General features: G+C 45.6%; 1 protein-coding gene across 8 annotated transcripts in view; it reads right to left on the bottom strand.

The window, feature by feature from the left end:
* Window positions 1-16527, bottom strand: part of BOD1L1 (biorientation of chromosomes in cell division 1 like 1) — a 180129-nt gene extending 163602 nt beyond the window's left edge. For all 8 annotated transcript variants that reach the window (XR_014027068.1, XR_014027069.1, XM_081332377.1 and 5 more), the window contains exon 1: window positions 16137-16527. Coding sequence is in view for 6 of the 8 variants with exons in the window: in XM_081332377.1 (XP_081188503.1) it covers window positions 16137-16493 (357 nt within the window). In the remaining 2 variants the exon portion in view is untranslated. The remainder of the gene's footprint in view (window positions 1-16136) is intronic.
* Between the last annotated feature and the right edge of the window lie 937 nt (window positions 16528-17464).

Genomic DNA, 17464 nt, shown 5'->3' with positions numbered 1-17464 from the left:
GCAGATGAGCTGGGCAATTATGCCGCCCGCTGCCTCCCAAAACAGCTGCAGGGGTGCCGGGACATTCCCGCCCCGCCGCCTGGGCCGTTGGCAACCGTTATAAACGGGGCCAGCACCTCCGCCCTGCCTCTACTGCTTGTCAAACTGCCGGGCAAGGGCGGCGCCTCCGCGGATCAGCTGTGCGGCGGAGGCCCCGGCGGCAAGAATGGCAGCGGCTGCGGCGATGACTTTCAAGCCCCCAGGCTGGTCATTGATCCAGGGAGCCTGGCAACGGCGGTGGCGGTGGCGGCGGGGCGTCTCCAGGCCCGCCCCTGGCCATCCAGGAGGGGCCGGAGGCTCTGCTCTGCCCCGGCCCCCTGACCGGCTCCCGGGTGACGGCGGCGTCTCCGGGCTATCAGCGGAGACGCCGCGGACCAGCTGGCCCAGCTGGGTGGCGGAGGCGGAGGCTTCTTCGGTGGCGCCGGAGGTGAGAGACCCGCCCCTGGACCACGACAGCCATCGCAGCCATCCAGGAGGGGCCGGAGGCTCTGCTCTGCCCCGGCCCCCTGACCGGCTCTCGGGGACGGCGGCGTCTCCGGGCTATCAGCGGAGACGCCGCGGACCAGCTGGCCCAGCTGGGTGGCGGAGGCGGAGGCTTCTTCGGTGGCGCCGGAGGTGAGAGACCCGCCCCTGGACCAAGACAGCCATCGCAGCCATCCTGGAGGGGCCGGAGGCTCTGCTCTGCCCCGGCCCCCTGACCGGCTCTCGGGGACGGCGGCATCTCCGGACTATCGACGGAGACGCCGCGGACCAGCTGGACCAGCTGGGTGGCGGAGGCGGCAGCATCTTCGGCGGCGTCGGCGGCGAGAGGCCCGCTCCTGGACCACGACAGCCCTGGACCACGACAGCCCTCGCAGCCATCCAGGAGGGGCCGGAGGCTCTGCTCTGCCCCTGACCGGCTCCAGGGTGGCGGCGGCATCGACGGCGACGTGGGCCACGGCAGCAGCGAAAGCTTCTCCAGGCCCCGGCCGACCACCCTCACCAGGATCCCTCGACGCCGGCAAAAATGGACACGGCGTAGCGTCTCCGGCCTGCACTCTGAGCCGTTCCCAGCCGCCCCGAATGGGTGCCAACGACTATGCCCTGTGCGACGGAAGCGGCGGCAACGAAGGCGAAGACGGCGGCGACAGCCTCTCTGGGCCTTAGACCGTTTTTGCCCAGGGGCCTCAGACAGCGGCGGTAGCGGCGGCGGCGAGGCATCTGCGGCCTACACCCCGAGCCACCTCCTCGAGACACCTTGACCGGAGACGGCAACAACAGGGACATGACACCAGAGACTCCCATACCTCTGGGAGGCCACGCTCCGGACGGTCCCCAACCAATAGGGGCCATGGAGCTGCGGCCGGGAACAACGCCCAGAGGATCAGGGAGGGAACTGTTTGGTCGGCTGAACCACCAGAGCTGACGCCAATTAATGGATCCCTCCATCCTGCCTTCTGCCCACTCTCAACCATCCTTGCCCACTCTCTCCCCACAGGACATAACGGGCCTGGGTGCTAGCCACGGTGGCAGAGTGGCTGGGCCTTACACCTGCAACCCCATAGAGGTGAGAGCTCTATGGGGTATGCTTCACCCAGAGTACGTTCTGGACCACCTCCGGAAGCAGAGACACAACCCATCGTGAGAGGATGAGGAGTGGCCTGCTTCTGGGGGTTCGCCCGGCCAAGTGGCAGTGGCAGGGCGACGATCCAGAAACGCACCTACCCGACTCGACCCTCCTGCAAATTTCACCATCCAGGGGACAGCCTTCCCGGAACCACCTGTGACTATGCTCGTTCAATACTCTAGCACAGTACTGCACGCCCTCAGGGGTTCCCCACTCTCCTGGGTGCGACCCGCCTGCATCACATCCAATCTTGATGACGGGCCCAATCACTGGGCCTCTGAGAGATGGCCGGGCAGGGTCAGGGGCCACCAGCATAAGCCCAACAAGAGGCCCCTGATTAGGTTCTTAGTTAAGTTTTTTGTGGGGTTAGGGAGGGGGGAGGGAGAAGACTATGGTTGCGCGGGAAAGGCACGCCTTCCAGCCACCATAACGCATGCCAGGCCCACGGCCGTTCGCGACGGCGTACAACGAGGACCAGTCGCCGATAACACCCAGTGGCGTACTGACAAACGTCCCATCCCTAGGATGGTGGGGAATGGCAGAAGGTGCACAGACAGAGGGCCGTATCATCACCGGAAGTGTCATCTCCGCTCTGTACAAGCGGTGAGACGCTCCGACCCTCTGTTCTCCCCCGGAGGACCCGGGAGCAAAGGTGCGCACCCTCCCATGCTAAGGCTGGTCTACCTGAATGCAAGGTCCGTAGCTAACAAAGCTCACCTCATTCGTGACCTAGTGGAGAGTGAGCATGCGGACCTGGCCTGCATCACGGAAACCTGGCTGGGCCCAGAGGGGGGTGTTCCTCTGGTTGACCTCTGCCCGCCAGGTTTCCAGGTACTGCACCAGCCCCGGGCTCATGGGAGGGGCGGGGGAGTGGCAGTTATCATCAGGGAATCCCTTAGCCCGCGAGAGACCACCGTCCCTCAGATGGTCGGGTGTGAGTCTCTCCTACTGAGATACGGCCCAGGGGCGCAGTTGGGCCTGCTGCTGGCGTACCTACCACCTAATCGTGCAGCGGCGGCCCTACCCGAGCTACTCAATGTCCTCTCAGGGTTGGTGATTGAATTCCCAAGACTCATGGTCTTGGGCGACTTTAATCTACCGTCCCTGGGAGGATCGTCCGAACTGGCTCGGGAGTTCATGGCTTCCATGGCGGCCATGGACCTGTTGCATATAATTTCTGGGCCGACTCATGAGAGAGGCCACAACCCAGACTTGGTGTTCTTGTCTGGACGGTGGCGTGATGATATCGGTGGGGGTGCCACAACTGTTACGCCCCTGTCATGGACCGATCACCACCTCCTGCGGCTAGACTTCCCCCTTGCCACCCCCCACCGTGGGTGCACGGTGCCAGTCAGATGGTACCGCCCTAGGCACCTAATGGACCCTGATAAGTTCCAGGCAGCGCTTAGGGACACGCATGCACCCCCTGCTCACAGCTCGGCGGATGCCTTAGTGGAAGCCTGGGAAAAGGCAGCCACGGAGGCTCTGGACCGAGTTGTACCCTTGCGGCCTCTGACCCGGCGCAGATCCCAGCGAGCCCCATGGTTCACCGAGGAGCTCCGGGAGATGAAGCGTCGGAGACGGGGCCTAGAGAGCCGTTGGAGATCCAGTCGATCCGAATCCGACCGATTGCGACTAAGAATCCTCACCAGGTCTTATCTCGCTGCGATAAGGGTGGCAAAATCAAACTACTTTTCCACCCTCATCGCGTCCGCAGATAACCGCCCGGCTGCCTTGTTCAGGGTGACTCGCTCCCTATTAAACCAAGAGGTGAGGGAGGAACCCTTGCAGGGTCGAGCCGAGGAATTTGGTCAATATCTGCTGGATAAAATTGCTCGGATTCGAACTGGCCTGGACTCCAACTGGGCTGAGATGGAAGAACAAGACATGGACAGTCTTGTCGACGTCATCTGGGAAGAATTTGATCCTGTAACTCCTAAAGAAGTGGACAGGATTATGAGAAGGTTGAGCTCCTCCACATGCTTACTGGACCCGTGCCCTTCCTGGCTGGCCTATGCAGCTCGAGAGGGGACACGAGGCTGGTTCCTAGCGGTCATCTCTGCTTCTCTGAGTGAGGGTCACTTCCCCACCGCCTTGAAGGAGGCGGTGGTGAGACCTCTCCTCAAGAAGCCCACCTTGGACCCATCCTCTTTGAATAACTTTCGTCCAGTCTCCAATCTTCGCTTCCTTGCGAAGGTTGTTGAGAGCGTGGTGGCGCACCAACTTCCTCAGATCCTGGATGAAGCGGTTTATCTGGACCCGTACCAATCGGGTTTCAGGCCGGGCTACAGCACGGAGACGGCATTGGTCGCTCTGATGAATGATCTCTGGAGAGCCCGGGACAGGGGCCATTCCTCTGTCCTAGTCTTATTAGACCTCTCGGCGGCTTTCGATACCATCGACCATGGTATCTTGCTGCGACGCCTCAGGGGACTGGGAGTGGGAGGCACGGTTCTGCGTTGGTTCTCCTCCTTTCTCCAGGGTCGCTCGCAGTCGGTGCTGACAGGGGGACAGAGGTTGACCCCGAGGCCTCTCGCTTGCGGAGTCCCTCAGGGGTCGGTCCTCTCGCCTCTCCTGTTCAACATCTACATGAAACCGCTGGGTGAGATCATTCGCAGTTTTGGAGTAGGGTACCATCAGTATGCTGATGACACCCAGCTTTTTATCTCAACTCCAAACAATATCAGTGATGCCCTAGACGTGATGTCCCGCTGCCTGAAAGCGGTCCGGGAATGGATGGGGAGAAACAGGCTTCAACTGAACCCGGACAAGACTGAATGGCTGTACGTACCGGCAAGTCAGGATATTCAGAACGTCCCACTGCTTAACATTGGGGACAAGTTACTTCCCCCTGTTGATAGGGCCCGCAACCTGGGTGTCCTCCTAGACTCGCAGCTCTCCCTGGAAGACCACATAGGAGCTGTGACCAAGGGGGCCTTCTCCCGGGTTCGACTAGTTCGCCAACTACGGCCTTATCTGGACCTGGATTCCTTACGTACAGTCACCCATGCCCTTGTGACCTCTCGCCTAGACTATTGTAACGCTCTCTACATGGGGCTGCCCTTGAGATCCACTCGGAAGCTTCAACTGGTGCAAAGTGCGGCGGCACGGACACTCTTGGGAGCCTCCCGATACTCCCATATCACGCCTCTCCTCCGTGCGCTGCACTGGCTTCCGGTTGCCTTCCGTGTGAAGTTCAAGGTGCTAACAATGACATACAAAGCCCTACATGGCTTGGGTCCGGACTACCTACGGGAGCACCTTCTGCCAATGTCAGCACCCCACCGTCCTGTGCGCTCCCACAGAGAGGGCCTCCTCAGGGTGCCACCGCTCAAGGAATGTCGGCTGGTGGCCCCCAGGGGGAGGGCATTCTCAGTGGGTGCGCCAGCCCTCTGGAACAGCTTACCAACCGAAATCCGGATGGCCCCTGACCTCCGTACCTTCCGTCGCGACTTAAAAACTTTCCTGTTCCAGCAGTCCGGCCTGGCATGATAGCGTTAATTGGGGTCCCAGTTTGTTTTTCATTAGTGTTTCTTATTATTTTTATTGTTCAATCTGTATACATTCCTTCCTCTGTACACCGCCCCGAGTCCCTCGGGAGAAGGGCGGTTTATAAAAACTAATAAATAAATAAATAAATAAATAAATAAATAAATAAATAAATAAATCAAGTGCCTATTGCTCAATGCACAGTGGATCATGTATGCAGAATTGTAACCAAAGAAGAGGCACTTAAGCAAGCCGCACTACATTTAAGGGAACCCCCTGCATCGAAGGCTCCAGTGAGGCGTCCCTTCTGTGGAAGAGCCTACGTTCCAAGGATGCCAAGATGCTACATTGAAGAGCTCGGTGCATTCATTCCCAATGTTTACTACGTACCATCAGCTAATAGTAGTTTGCTTAGTCAGAGTCACTTGTCTAGGGTATCAAAATTCCAGGTACATCATCTTGAAAAAGCAAGTTATGTAGTTAAAGATGGAGATATTGTTGCTGAAACCATGTTGATTGGTGGTGTTTATTACTTAAAGCCAAAGTCTAAGCCACAAGAGCAGGCAAGTATACAAGCTCCAAAAAGGGAGAGCACAGGCCCAGTGAGAGATGTCCCAGAGAGAGATCCTGCTGCTACTCCAAAGGCTCCTAAAGCCAATAAAAGGACAAATAAGACACAGGTTGCTCACAGCAAGCCTGAGGTTCCTAATAAAAATGCTAATGTTGAGAATTCACTAACAGGTAAACCTTTGCATTCCAGGTGTATCCATAAGTGGCATAGAAGATTGGGTCATGCCAGTTTCCATGTTCTGAAGAAGATGCCAGAGTTCGCAAGAGGTTTGGATCTAAAGGGGTGTAAGGTGTTCTTGGACTGTGCTGTCTGCAAGAAAGCCAAATCCAAAGCAGCAGCAATTCCAAAACGCGCTACACGCCTGTAACACACATTTTTGATTTGGTACACACTGACATAGTGGGTCCTTTTGCACCAATTGGTGGTAAAAGGTATTTCTTGACAATTGTTGATAATTATTCTAGATATGGATATGTATTTCCTATGAGAGAAAAATCTGAGACCTTTCAGATCTTTAAAGACTTTGCCAATATACCCAATTCGAAGTCAGCATTGCTGGACATAGCTGGAGTCACTATGGTTACATGATAAGATAATAACACAGGTGCAGAGCAGAAAGAGATGTACAAGTAGAAATGAGCGAAGCTGGCAAAACTAAAAAAACACGCAGTGACACTATTCTAAGTTGCTGATATTCCTTCAGCAGGGGCAGGTGGCATAATAGATGAGCAATAGTGAACTCTCTTTCCCAACTCTTACATTACAGGGCACATGCTAATGAACTAACAGAGATTTCTTGACTCCCCAGCACGCATGGTTATAAAAGAATATTGCTAACTTTTGGGTAGACTGTTCTTCCATCGATGCTATTCAGGCTTGAAATCTTTCTAAGGAAATATTGTATTTGGCCAATATGGGTGTTTCATACCACCCAAACCCAGCTTCTGCTAAAATCTGGGCAGAGAGCCAAGACAGCGAGGGAGGCTGACTCCAACCTTGAAAATTCTAAAACATTAACAGCCAAGCAAAGAATCCCTCTATTAACAAGGACAGAACAAGATAAGAATAAAAAAAGATAATCCAGACACACTTAATGGAAAGTTACAGTTTATGAATGATGAAGAAGAATTAGTCCATCAGTTTGCCACCTGTTGCCCAGGAGATCAACAGCTGATTATAAAGAAAATCAGAATAATTAGTTTAACGCTGAAATCTGTTCCCCTCTAGCTACTCTTCTGTGGAATTGCTGTCAAGCTTGGTTTCTGAGAGCACTAAATCCCCAACAAAGAAAAAGAGAAGGCATGTTAGTCAAAAGCAAAAATAAAGGAAAAGGATACTCAGTAGGATATTACAGTACAAGTTCAAATTAACTACCCAGTACGATAAAATGAGAAAGATGATCGGAATCCTCAATCATGAGTAGAAATGCCAGTCTTAGATCTAAATCAGAGGAATACTGGCAATCAAGATAAAGAAGAGCGGACTTCCGGGTGGCAAGGCTCCGTCGAAGACGGTCATTTCTGACCGTCAGCCCCGTTTAAATTGCGAAAACAGCAACAATCAGCTGTTTCACAGTTTGGAAATCCCCCCTCAGGCATTCAGGTAGAGGTAGAGCTCCCCCAGACCCCCAGAATTATCATTCTGGGGGTCGAAGGATGAGAGCTCCCTCGTAGCCTGAATCAGCTCCGGACTCGGGGACTCCTCTGTTTCAAGGTTTTGAAACAGAGCAGGACGCTGCAACCATCCCTGCTCCCAATATTGTACTTTGGATTACTTGGACGCAGGCAGAGCTGAGCAGGAGAATATTGAAACAGTAAGTATATGATCTTTAACTCCGGTTTAACTTAAAAGAAGGGGAGGAAGATGGCGCTGGAATAAATCTTTAGAGAAAGTGGGAAGAACAAAGAATAAGGAAAATTAAAAAAGGGGGAAGATATAAAGTAGATTTTTATAGTTGTAAAAGACTGTTAAAAACATTTGAAGTTGGCTTAAAAGTGATTTAAAAGACTTGGATAGTTAACACTGAAGCAACAAAGTTGCAATTTGGGCGGAAAAGTGAAATGTTAAAATGGCTTCCAAACCACCTAGATTCCCTGCTTCTAAAAGTGCGGGGGCTTCACCAGTTCAACAATCTGGACTTCAAACATTGATGCCACACACCCCCGCAGCACCTACACCCACATTAACACTACAAGATTTAAAAGATGCCTTAAAACTTCAATCTGAGCAAATATCTGAGCAAATGGCAGAGCTTATTAATGAGAAAAATAAGGAAATACGAAAGGATATTTTGCTGGCATTTCAGGGACTGAAAGTTTGTACTGAGAGTCTGGATGAACGTGTGGAAGACGTTAATCAAAATAATTTGATATTGGAAGCTAAAATCAGTGAAGCTGAGAATAAAATGGATAAAATTGATGATGAGGTGGTGATGATACAATATAGGGACATGGGGTTTGCCTTGAGGATCAGAGGTCTGAAAAGAAAATCCACAAGAAAACTTGGAAGAGATATTGGCAAAAGCTGTGGCGCCTATTTTGGGTTGGCGAGCTGAAGATTTTATATTGAAATAGACAAAATATTTCATGTCAATTCCTGGATTGCTAGGCAAAGAAAACTACCAAGAGATGTGGTTGTTTACTTCACAAAGAGGAAGATCAGAAATGCGATCATACAAGCCTTTTATAACAACAGATTTAAAGTGGCTGATCAAGAGGTTTTAATTTTGAAAGAAATACCACCAAGAATTTTAAGAAATAGGAAAGAATTTGTTTTTCTGGCAGATGAATTAAAAAAAACGACAGATCCAGTTTACATGGGAGATACCAACTGGGATAGTGGTGAATTATGTTGGTACAAGATATCGTCTTAATACAGTTCTGAAGGCACGAGATTTTTATTGTAACATATTGAAGGCAGACTCACCGACATCCCCAGAAATTAAAAGGGAAAAGAAGCGCGACAGACACAATTGGAAGATACACAGCGAGATGAAGAAATTATCTCGCTGATTTCAAAAGAAGCACAGCAAACTTTGGAAATTGTGCAGCCCTTGGCTCCATTAGAAGAATCAAGGGCTCAAAGAGTGAGACGGGCTGCAACCAGACGAAAACAACAACAACAACAGAAACAATATACTACAATTACAACTCAAGAATCTACTTATACTGAAGCAGTGGGAGGAGCGAGACCAAAGAAGCAGATGCTTGTGGATCTGCAAGATACGCTCCGAAAGCTTCAAGTTGCAAAAAATGGTGACAAAGTTTCTAACATGGAATGTTAATGGTTTAAATTCACCGCAAAAGAGAAAGAAAATATTTCAGTACTTGAAACAATTTAAAAATAATGTTATATGCTTGCAGGAAACGCATATCCGTGTATCTGATCAAAAATATTTGATAAACTCTAGATTGGGTATGCAGTTTATTGCATCTGCTCCAGAAAAGAAAAATGGTGTAGTCATTTATGTGAAAAAGAATTTAACAGCTAACTTAATTGAAGCAGATAAACAAGGAAGATATATTATAATTGAACTTTTAATAGAAGGGAAGAAAATACTTTTAACTGGATTATATGCACCTAATCAACAGCAAGGAGAATTTTATAAACTTCTACATAATAAAATAATTCAATGGGATTATAAATCGTGTATTTTAATGGCAGACTGGAATGGAGTATTGGATACACAAAAAGATAAAAAGGACCTTTCAAAAGTACTCCAAATGATGCTAGAGTGCCTAAATCTTTTTTTGACATGAAAGATGATCTGGTACTGAGAGATGTTTGGAGAGAACGAAACATGGAAGAAAGGGATTTTACTTTTTTTTCTGACAGACATCAATCTTTTTCCAGGATTGACTTTGTATTAACTACTAATGATTTTTTTTCTAGGGTTAAGAAGATTAAGATATGTCCAAGAATCTTATCAGACCACAGTCCAGTATGGATGGAATTGGACAAGGGGAAGGGAGATAGGAGATCTTGGAGATTAAATGAGAATTTGTTTAGATATGAAGAAAATTTGGAAGAATCTAAAAAACAAATGAAATAATTTTTACTATAAATATGCACAAGGGTACTCCAATTGAAATGGTTTGGGATGCAAGTAAAGCTTATATGAGAGGAGTTTTAATATATTTGAATAATAAATATAGACGTAGATTGGAATATAAGCGTAAAGAATTAGAGGAAATAAAGATGAAAGAGAGGGCTTTTATCTTGAACTCACTGAATAAGAGGTTGAAAGAAGCAATCAATTTGTTAAGAGGGCAGATTGATATGTTGATGGCAGATCAAGTGGCAACTAACTTACGATATGTCAAACATAATACTTTTTACAATGCTAATAAGGCAGGTAGATGGTTAGCTTATTTGTTAAGGAAAAAACAAAAGTCACGTAATATAGACAAGATAGAATATAAGGGCAAAGTGGTATTTCAACAAAATCTTATTAAAAAGGCTTTTGTTGAATTTTATTCTAAATTATATGCAAGGGATATAACTCAAGGTTTAGATATAGATAGGTATCTACAAGAAGTGAATATCCCTACACTTACACAAGAACAGAGGGAAGGGATGAATCAACCGATAACTGCTGAAGGAATTATTTTAGCAATTAAACAACTAAAAGTGGGTAAGACACCTGGAACAGATGGTTTGATAGCTACTTATTATAAAAATTTACAATTAAGAGTTGGTGGAACCTTTGAAAGAATTATTTAGGACAATTCAGTCTGGAGGGGAAGTGCCTCCATCGTGGAGAACAAAATTTATAACATTGATTCCAAAGAAAGATCAAGATCTTACCCAATCAAAAAATTATAGACCTATATCGCTTCTAAATACGGATTATAAGATATTTGCAAAGATCTTAGCAAATAGATTAATGAAGGTTATGCAGCAAATGATTTATAGTGATCAAACAGGATTTATAAGTGGTAGACAAATGAAAAGTAATCCCAGCAAAGCCGCAGGCCCAGATGGGGTGCTGGGGATAGTGGTCAGGAATTGTGCCGATCAATTAGCAGGGGTCCTGACAAGGATTTTTAACATCTCCTTGCAAACGGCATGTGTACCATCATGCTTGAAGGCAGCTACCATTGTCCCAGTCCCCAAGAAAACTGCAGTTGAGTGCCTGAATGACTACAGACCTATTGCATTAACGTCTGTAGTCATGAAATGCTTCGAAAGATTGGTTCTCCAACATCTTAGGACATGCCTCCCACTGGACTTTGATAAACATCAATTTGCCTACAGGGGAAATAGGTCGACAGACGATGCCATAGCTACTGCTTTACACTCTGTAGCAAGTCATCTCGACAAACCTGGAAGTTACGTCAGGATGCTTTTTGTTGACTACAGCTCGGCTTTCAACACTATTTTGCCGAGCATTCTCATCAAGAAGCTGACTGACTTGAAATTCTCCCCCGCTATCTGCGATTGGATTCAAGACTTTCTTAGGGATCGGGTACAAACACTGAGAGTCGGGTCTGTTTTGTCCACCCCCCTGAAGCTTTGCACCGGCACGCCACAGGGCTGTGTGCTTAGCCCCTACCTGTACTCTTTATACACTTATGATTGTGTATCATCTGACCCATCCACTGCGATAATCAAGTTTGCAGATGATACAACTGTGGTGGGTCTTATTACAGGTGGGGATGAGACAGCATATAGGGCGGAGGTACAAAAACTATCCATATGGTGTAGTAACAACAACTTGCACCTAAACATCGGCAAGACGAAAGAGATGGTGTTAGACTTCCGGAGAAAAAAGGAGGAACCTGCCCCACTTTACATCGGGGAGGACTGTGTAGAGAGAGTTTCCTCCTTTAAATTTCTGGGTGTCTACCTCTGTGAAGATCTGACCTGGAAAGTTAACACAACTCAGGTGGCTAGAAAGGCCCAACAGAGGCTTCACTTTCTTAGGATCTTGCGGAAGAACAGGGTAGAACAACAGCTAATGACCCTCTTTTACCGGTCTACCATAGAGAGCGTCCTCTCGTATGGTATTGTGGTTTGGTATGCTGGTCTGACAGCCGCGGATAGGAAAGTATTACAGAGGGTAGTGAGCACAGCACAAGACATTGTGGGCTGTTCCCTGACACCACTGGATGACATTGCCAGGGCTCGTTGCCTTGGAAGAATGAGGAAGATTCACAGGGATGACTCACACCCTGGACGGTATCTCTTTATTCTCCTACCATCCAGTAGGAGATATAGGAATATAGCCAGCCGTACCAACAGGCTGAAAAATAGCTTTTATCCGTGGGCTGTTAGGCTTTTAAATGGGACATAATCTTATGCAGAATTGACTTGGGAGGCCGGTGTGTGGTGTAGTTGGTTCACATAGTGTGGTGGGATGGAGGGTTTGTTGTCACTGTGTGTTGGGGGCAGAGAGCACAGGGGGAGGCTCAGCTAATCTCAATGTACACATGTTGTACTTTGACAATAAAGGTTTATTTATTTATTATTTATTTATAATGTGAGACATATTGTAAACCTATTAGAATATTTGGAAAGAAATAACCAAGTCCCTGCAGCATTAATTTTTTTGGATGCTGAAAAGGCATTTGATCAATTGAATTGGCAATTTTTATTTAAAGTTTTAGAGAAGATGGAGTTTGGTGATAAGTTTTTACAACCTATTAGGGCAATATATCAGAAACAAACAGCCCAAATAATAATCAATGGTAGTTTAACAGAAGCTTGCAAAATCGAAAAGGGCACAAGACAGGGATGTCTGTTGTCACCATTGCTGTTTGTTTTAACATTGGAAATATTATTAAGATACGTGACTCAAATAAAATAAAGGGAATTAAAATTAAAGATCAAGATTATAGATTGAGAGCGTTTGCAGATGACTTGGTTATTACATTGGGTCAACCGAATCAGTCGGTTATAGATTTAATGGAAATAATTTTGCAATATGGACAAGTTTCTGGATTTAAGGTTAATAGGCAAAGAACTAAAATTTTGTCTAAAAATATGACTACAGAACAAAAGGTAGTTTTAGAAGAATTAACAGGATTTGAAATAGCTAAAAAGATTAAATATTTGAATCTTTCAGATTCAAATGTGAAATTATACAAAAATAATTATGAATTGTTATGGTTAAAAATACAAAAAGAATTAGATACTTGGAAAAAATTACAATTGTCTTTATTGGGAAGAATTGCAGCAGTTAAAATGAATGTTTTACCAAAATTTTTATTTTTGTTTCAAATGATACCTATACTTAAAAAAGATTCAAATTTGGAGGAATGGCAGAAAGGTATTAATAAATTCATTTGGGCAGGGAAAAGACCAAGAGAAAAACTTAGGATAATACAAGATATATGTGAAAGAGGTGGTCTTAAAATGCCCAATTTTAAATTATATTATGAGGCGGCGGCTTTATCATTAATTAGTAATTGGTTTAATTTAACAGAAGGAAGATTATTGAATAATCTAAAGAGTAATAAAGCCCCAGGTGAGAATTTTTTACCAGAATTATTTAACAAATAATTAATGGGGTCTATTACTGGCAGATTTTTTTCCACATATAAATAACACCTGCCATATTCCAGCTGGATGGAAGATGGCAATAGTTGTCCCCATATACAAAAAAAGGGAACAAAAAGGACCCTAGTAACTCTAGGACCATAAGTTTGATTGACATTGTAACAAAAATATATGCTAGGTGTCTTTTGAATAGAATTGAAAGCTGGATAGAGGGAAATCATATATCCTCGTAGAACAAGCAGATTTTAGACAAAGCCGATCTACCATCAATAACTGCTTTGTCTTGAACCATCTAATTGCCAAATTTGCCTATAAGAGGAGACCCCTATTGCTGCTTTTATAGATCTCACAGCTGCATTTGGTATGGTAAACACCAAACACCTAGAGTAAACTGACAGCTCTTAAAAGTAAAACCTAGACTGCTGGCTTTGATTAAAGCCCTTCACACAAATACCTGTTTGAAAGTGTGGTTTGGGGTTAATGGAGCTCTAATCAACAGGATCCACACAAATAAAGGGGTAAGATAAGGGTGTATTTTTAGCTCCATTATTATTTAATTTATACATCAATAACTTGCTAGGATTAATGAAGGATCCCATGGTACATATGCCAATGGTCCTAAAGTACATATTGTAACATCTTGCTCTATACTGATATGATTATATTATTGTATTCACAAGTAGGATTACATAGGCTATTAAAAGTCAGGATAACTCCTACTGCCAGGATAACTATTAGTAAATCCAAATAAAAAATTATGGTGTTTGGAAAACATCATCAGAGATATAGATGGCAATTAGGGGGTGAACCAATTGAACAGGTTAACACCTTTTTATATTGAGGCATAACTTTTTCTAAGACTGCATCTTGGGTTTGCCATCATCAACAAAGTACACATAGCAAAAGCTTGTTTGAATTTACTGCTTAGATTAAAAAAATAATAGTTACCCAGGGCCCCTAGCCCCATTAATTAAAATATATAAAGCTAAGGTTAGTCCTATGCTCTTGTATGGAGCAGAAGTCTGGGGTCCAAACTCTACTGTATTAGAACACAGTCCCAGCAACTGAGATGCATGTTGGGTATAGATCTAAGGACATCTGCTGCAGCACTTAGAGCTGAATTAGGAATTTCTACAATTCCACAGAGTTTAAAATCAGAGCATATAACTACTGATGCAAAATCAGCAAAATGGAGACTGATAAGACTTCCTAAGTTATGTATATTAGAGCAGATAAAATTACAAGTACAAACTTCTTGGATTACTAAACTTGACAAATTTTGTAAGAAGCTGTGGCCTTCCTGTCTTCTGTGCAACAGGAGAACAAGTTAAAAAAATAGTTGCCCAAAGAATTATGGACATAGAAGCACAAAGTGATATAGCTACTCTTAGTAAGGCTGTAACTTGAAATGGTTGAGTAAATATAAACATACTTTTCAAACAGAAAGCTATTTAAAGTTACAATTGCCAAAACATCTTAGGGAGACTTGAACAGCTCAATGCAATGGTTAGATACCATATAATGAATGTATCTGCATTTGCAGAACAGCAGAGGTAGAACACTTGACTCACATACTATTTGATTGTTGTTTGTATAAGAGGGTGAGAGACAGGTACCTTGGTTCATATATTAAACAAATGATCCATTGGGAACCCCATATCAAAACAACATACCTTAAGTCCCGCCAGAATCTGAAAACATTTAATACGACTCAGTACTTGAGTAAAATGATTTGGCTGAGATCAGCATATGTGGGATTGATTGGGGTACGTAGATTGTAGGGGTGATACTGAAACATACTTTTATCTTATTTTACTTATCTACATATCAAATTATTGTACTCCAATTTCATTTTAAACTGTTTTATATAGGATTTTATTAACAATTTGTCTTTGGAACTCTGTATTTTGATATGGCCTCTGGGCTAATTGATGAACTAAACAAAGGGGAAAAAACAAGAAACTCCAGTTGCCTTTTGAAAAGCACTTTTGGGACAATAATTCCAACAATAAATTCTGTCCAATAGGTAATGATCTTAAATCATATGTAAGATATTTTTATCCAATCATTGTATGAAGTGATTCACAAGGTAGTTTATAATTTGATGTAAAAATATTTAAGAAAAACTTAATTTTACTCTTACATTAAGAGTAACATTAATTGTCCTATTTTTGCCAAGGTATGTGTGTTTATAGTTCACCAACAGTTAATTAATTCATTACCCATGCAACACTAGTTCTGTTGAAATCTACTATTTTCAATCTCAGTAACATTGAACTTCCAAGACCAGAACTATATATACATTTCCAAATGGGTGCTAGTATCAGAATTCTATCGGTAGCACATGGGTAGTACCCTTGACAATATAGAATTATCCAATATAGTGCTCATGATACATTGGAAGACACTATTATATGTACTCTGAATGTGTAAAAATACATGCATTTTTCACTAATTCTAAAAGTTAGCCTGAAAAATAGGGCAGTGTTATACTGAAAGTAGAATCAGGGCAGTAGACAAGTTGTTCAAATATATCTAGGAAAGAGTATGAGAAAACTTGATAAAATGATTTTGCAATTTTTTTTCTGTTAATAAAGCCCAGAAATCATCTACTCTGCATCCAAGCCCAATTCTGAGGAGCCAAATGTCCAGCTCTTGAAAAGACAGTTGAATCTATGTCTGACAGCAATAGTGAAACAGAAATGCTTATCTCTAGTTTACCCGATTAAAACACAATGACACTTCTAAAAATAAGATTGCTAAGGCAGCGAGATAGAACTTCCCTGTTCAAAGATGCTATATCAGGAAAAGACTCTCCAGATTGAACCAATCTGGACGATGGTTTTTCGGACAAGGGGGAGGGTAGCAATATGGGGCCGCAGTGTCGGGGGGCGGACGGGCCCCGAGACGGCCAGACCCGTAGCTTCCCACCTTGGTGTCCACGTCGGCCAGGCAATCGCGGCGGAATTGGTCGAAAAGGCCTTGGCTCTTGAGGCGATTCAGGATGAGCGACACCAGCTCTGGCTCGGCGGCGCCTGCGGAGCTCCCCGGCGGCGGCGGGGGTGGTGGCTGTGGTGGGGGAGGCGGGGGAGGCGGTGGTGGCGGGGGAGGTGGCTGTTCGGGAAGGGAAGTGGCGACGGTGGGGACCGCGGCAGCAGCGGCGAGAGTGCCGCTACTGCCGGACATGATGGCGGCAGCGTCACCCTCAGCAGCCGCGGTGGGGATCCACCTTCTCTCGCACAACCCTCTACCCCGGAAGCAGAAAGGCTGAAGGCCGGAAGAAACCATGACGACACGGCGGAGAATGCGACAGTCCTCGCACTTCGTCATTTGCGGCGACACGTGGGCCTCCGACTTTTCCGGCGAGGGAGGAGCTTCGCATGTCACTCTTGACTTCCGCAACAGCCCAGAGAGAGAGAGAGAGAGAGAGAGAGGGATGCCCGGGACAGAGACGTAGAGCTCTGTAGTAGAGTGACACTTCTTATTGGTTCCCTTTGTCATTCAATAAACGTGTCAGGGTCTTCTTTCCTTTTCTCCCCACAACAATAACTCCGCGAGGGAGGCTGGGCTGGAAGTGAATTTATATGGCTGAACCCTATAAAGCCCCATCCCTGCTCGTCTCTCCAGGCGCTGCTATGCTTGGCAAATCTCAGCTCGTTTTGTAGGTTTCCAGCAGCTCCTCTCCATGTGCCTGGCTCAAGTTCAGGAATCACCCTTAGTCTTACGGGTTTTGTTTTCCTTTTAGTGCAGTTCCACCAGCTCCGTCACGCCATCTTTTTTTTCCCTTCTCTAGCAGATTTATGTCTTCTCTCTTGGATCATGTGCAGTTTTAGAAAAACGGATTCACTTGATTTTTAAAATCGTCTTAAATCTCTTGTTTTTCATTGTTATAGCCAGGTACTTTGACCACCAGGAACCACCACATAGCCAGTTTCATCCTTGCTGGGCCTGTCGTGTGTGGGTAGCTAGATGTTACTCTATGTATGGCAGTGTTTCTCAACCTTGGCCTCTCTAAGATGTGTGAACTTCAGTTCCTTTGCTGGCTAGCGAATTCTAGATAACCACACATCTTACAATGGCCAAGTTGGGGAAATATTGCCCTATGGGGTTCAAATCTTCCCTGAGTAATACACATAAGGATCTACCCACTTAGATGACCATATACAGTAAGGAGCTTTTCATCTTTCTGCATTCATTATGTCTGAAGAGTCCCAAAGGATGAAAGCAATAATTTGGTGCCTTCTGGTGGTCAATGTAAC

The sequence above is a fragment of the Vipera berus genome (genome assembly GCF_964194415.1).
Source record: "Vipera berus genome assembly, chromosome: 7".
Taxonomy (NCBI): domain Eukaryota; kingdom Metazoa; phylum Chordata; class Lepidosauria; order Squamata; family Viperidae; genus Vipera; species Vipera berus.
Note: the sequence above shows the minus strand (reverse complement) of the source record. Positions and strands in the feature narration are given on the sequence as shown.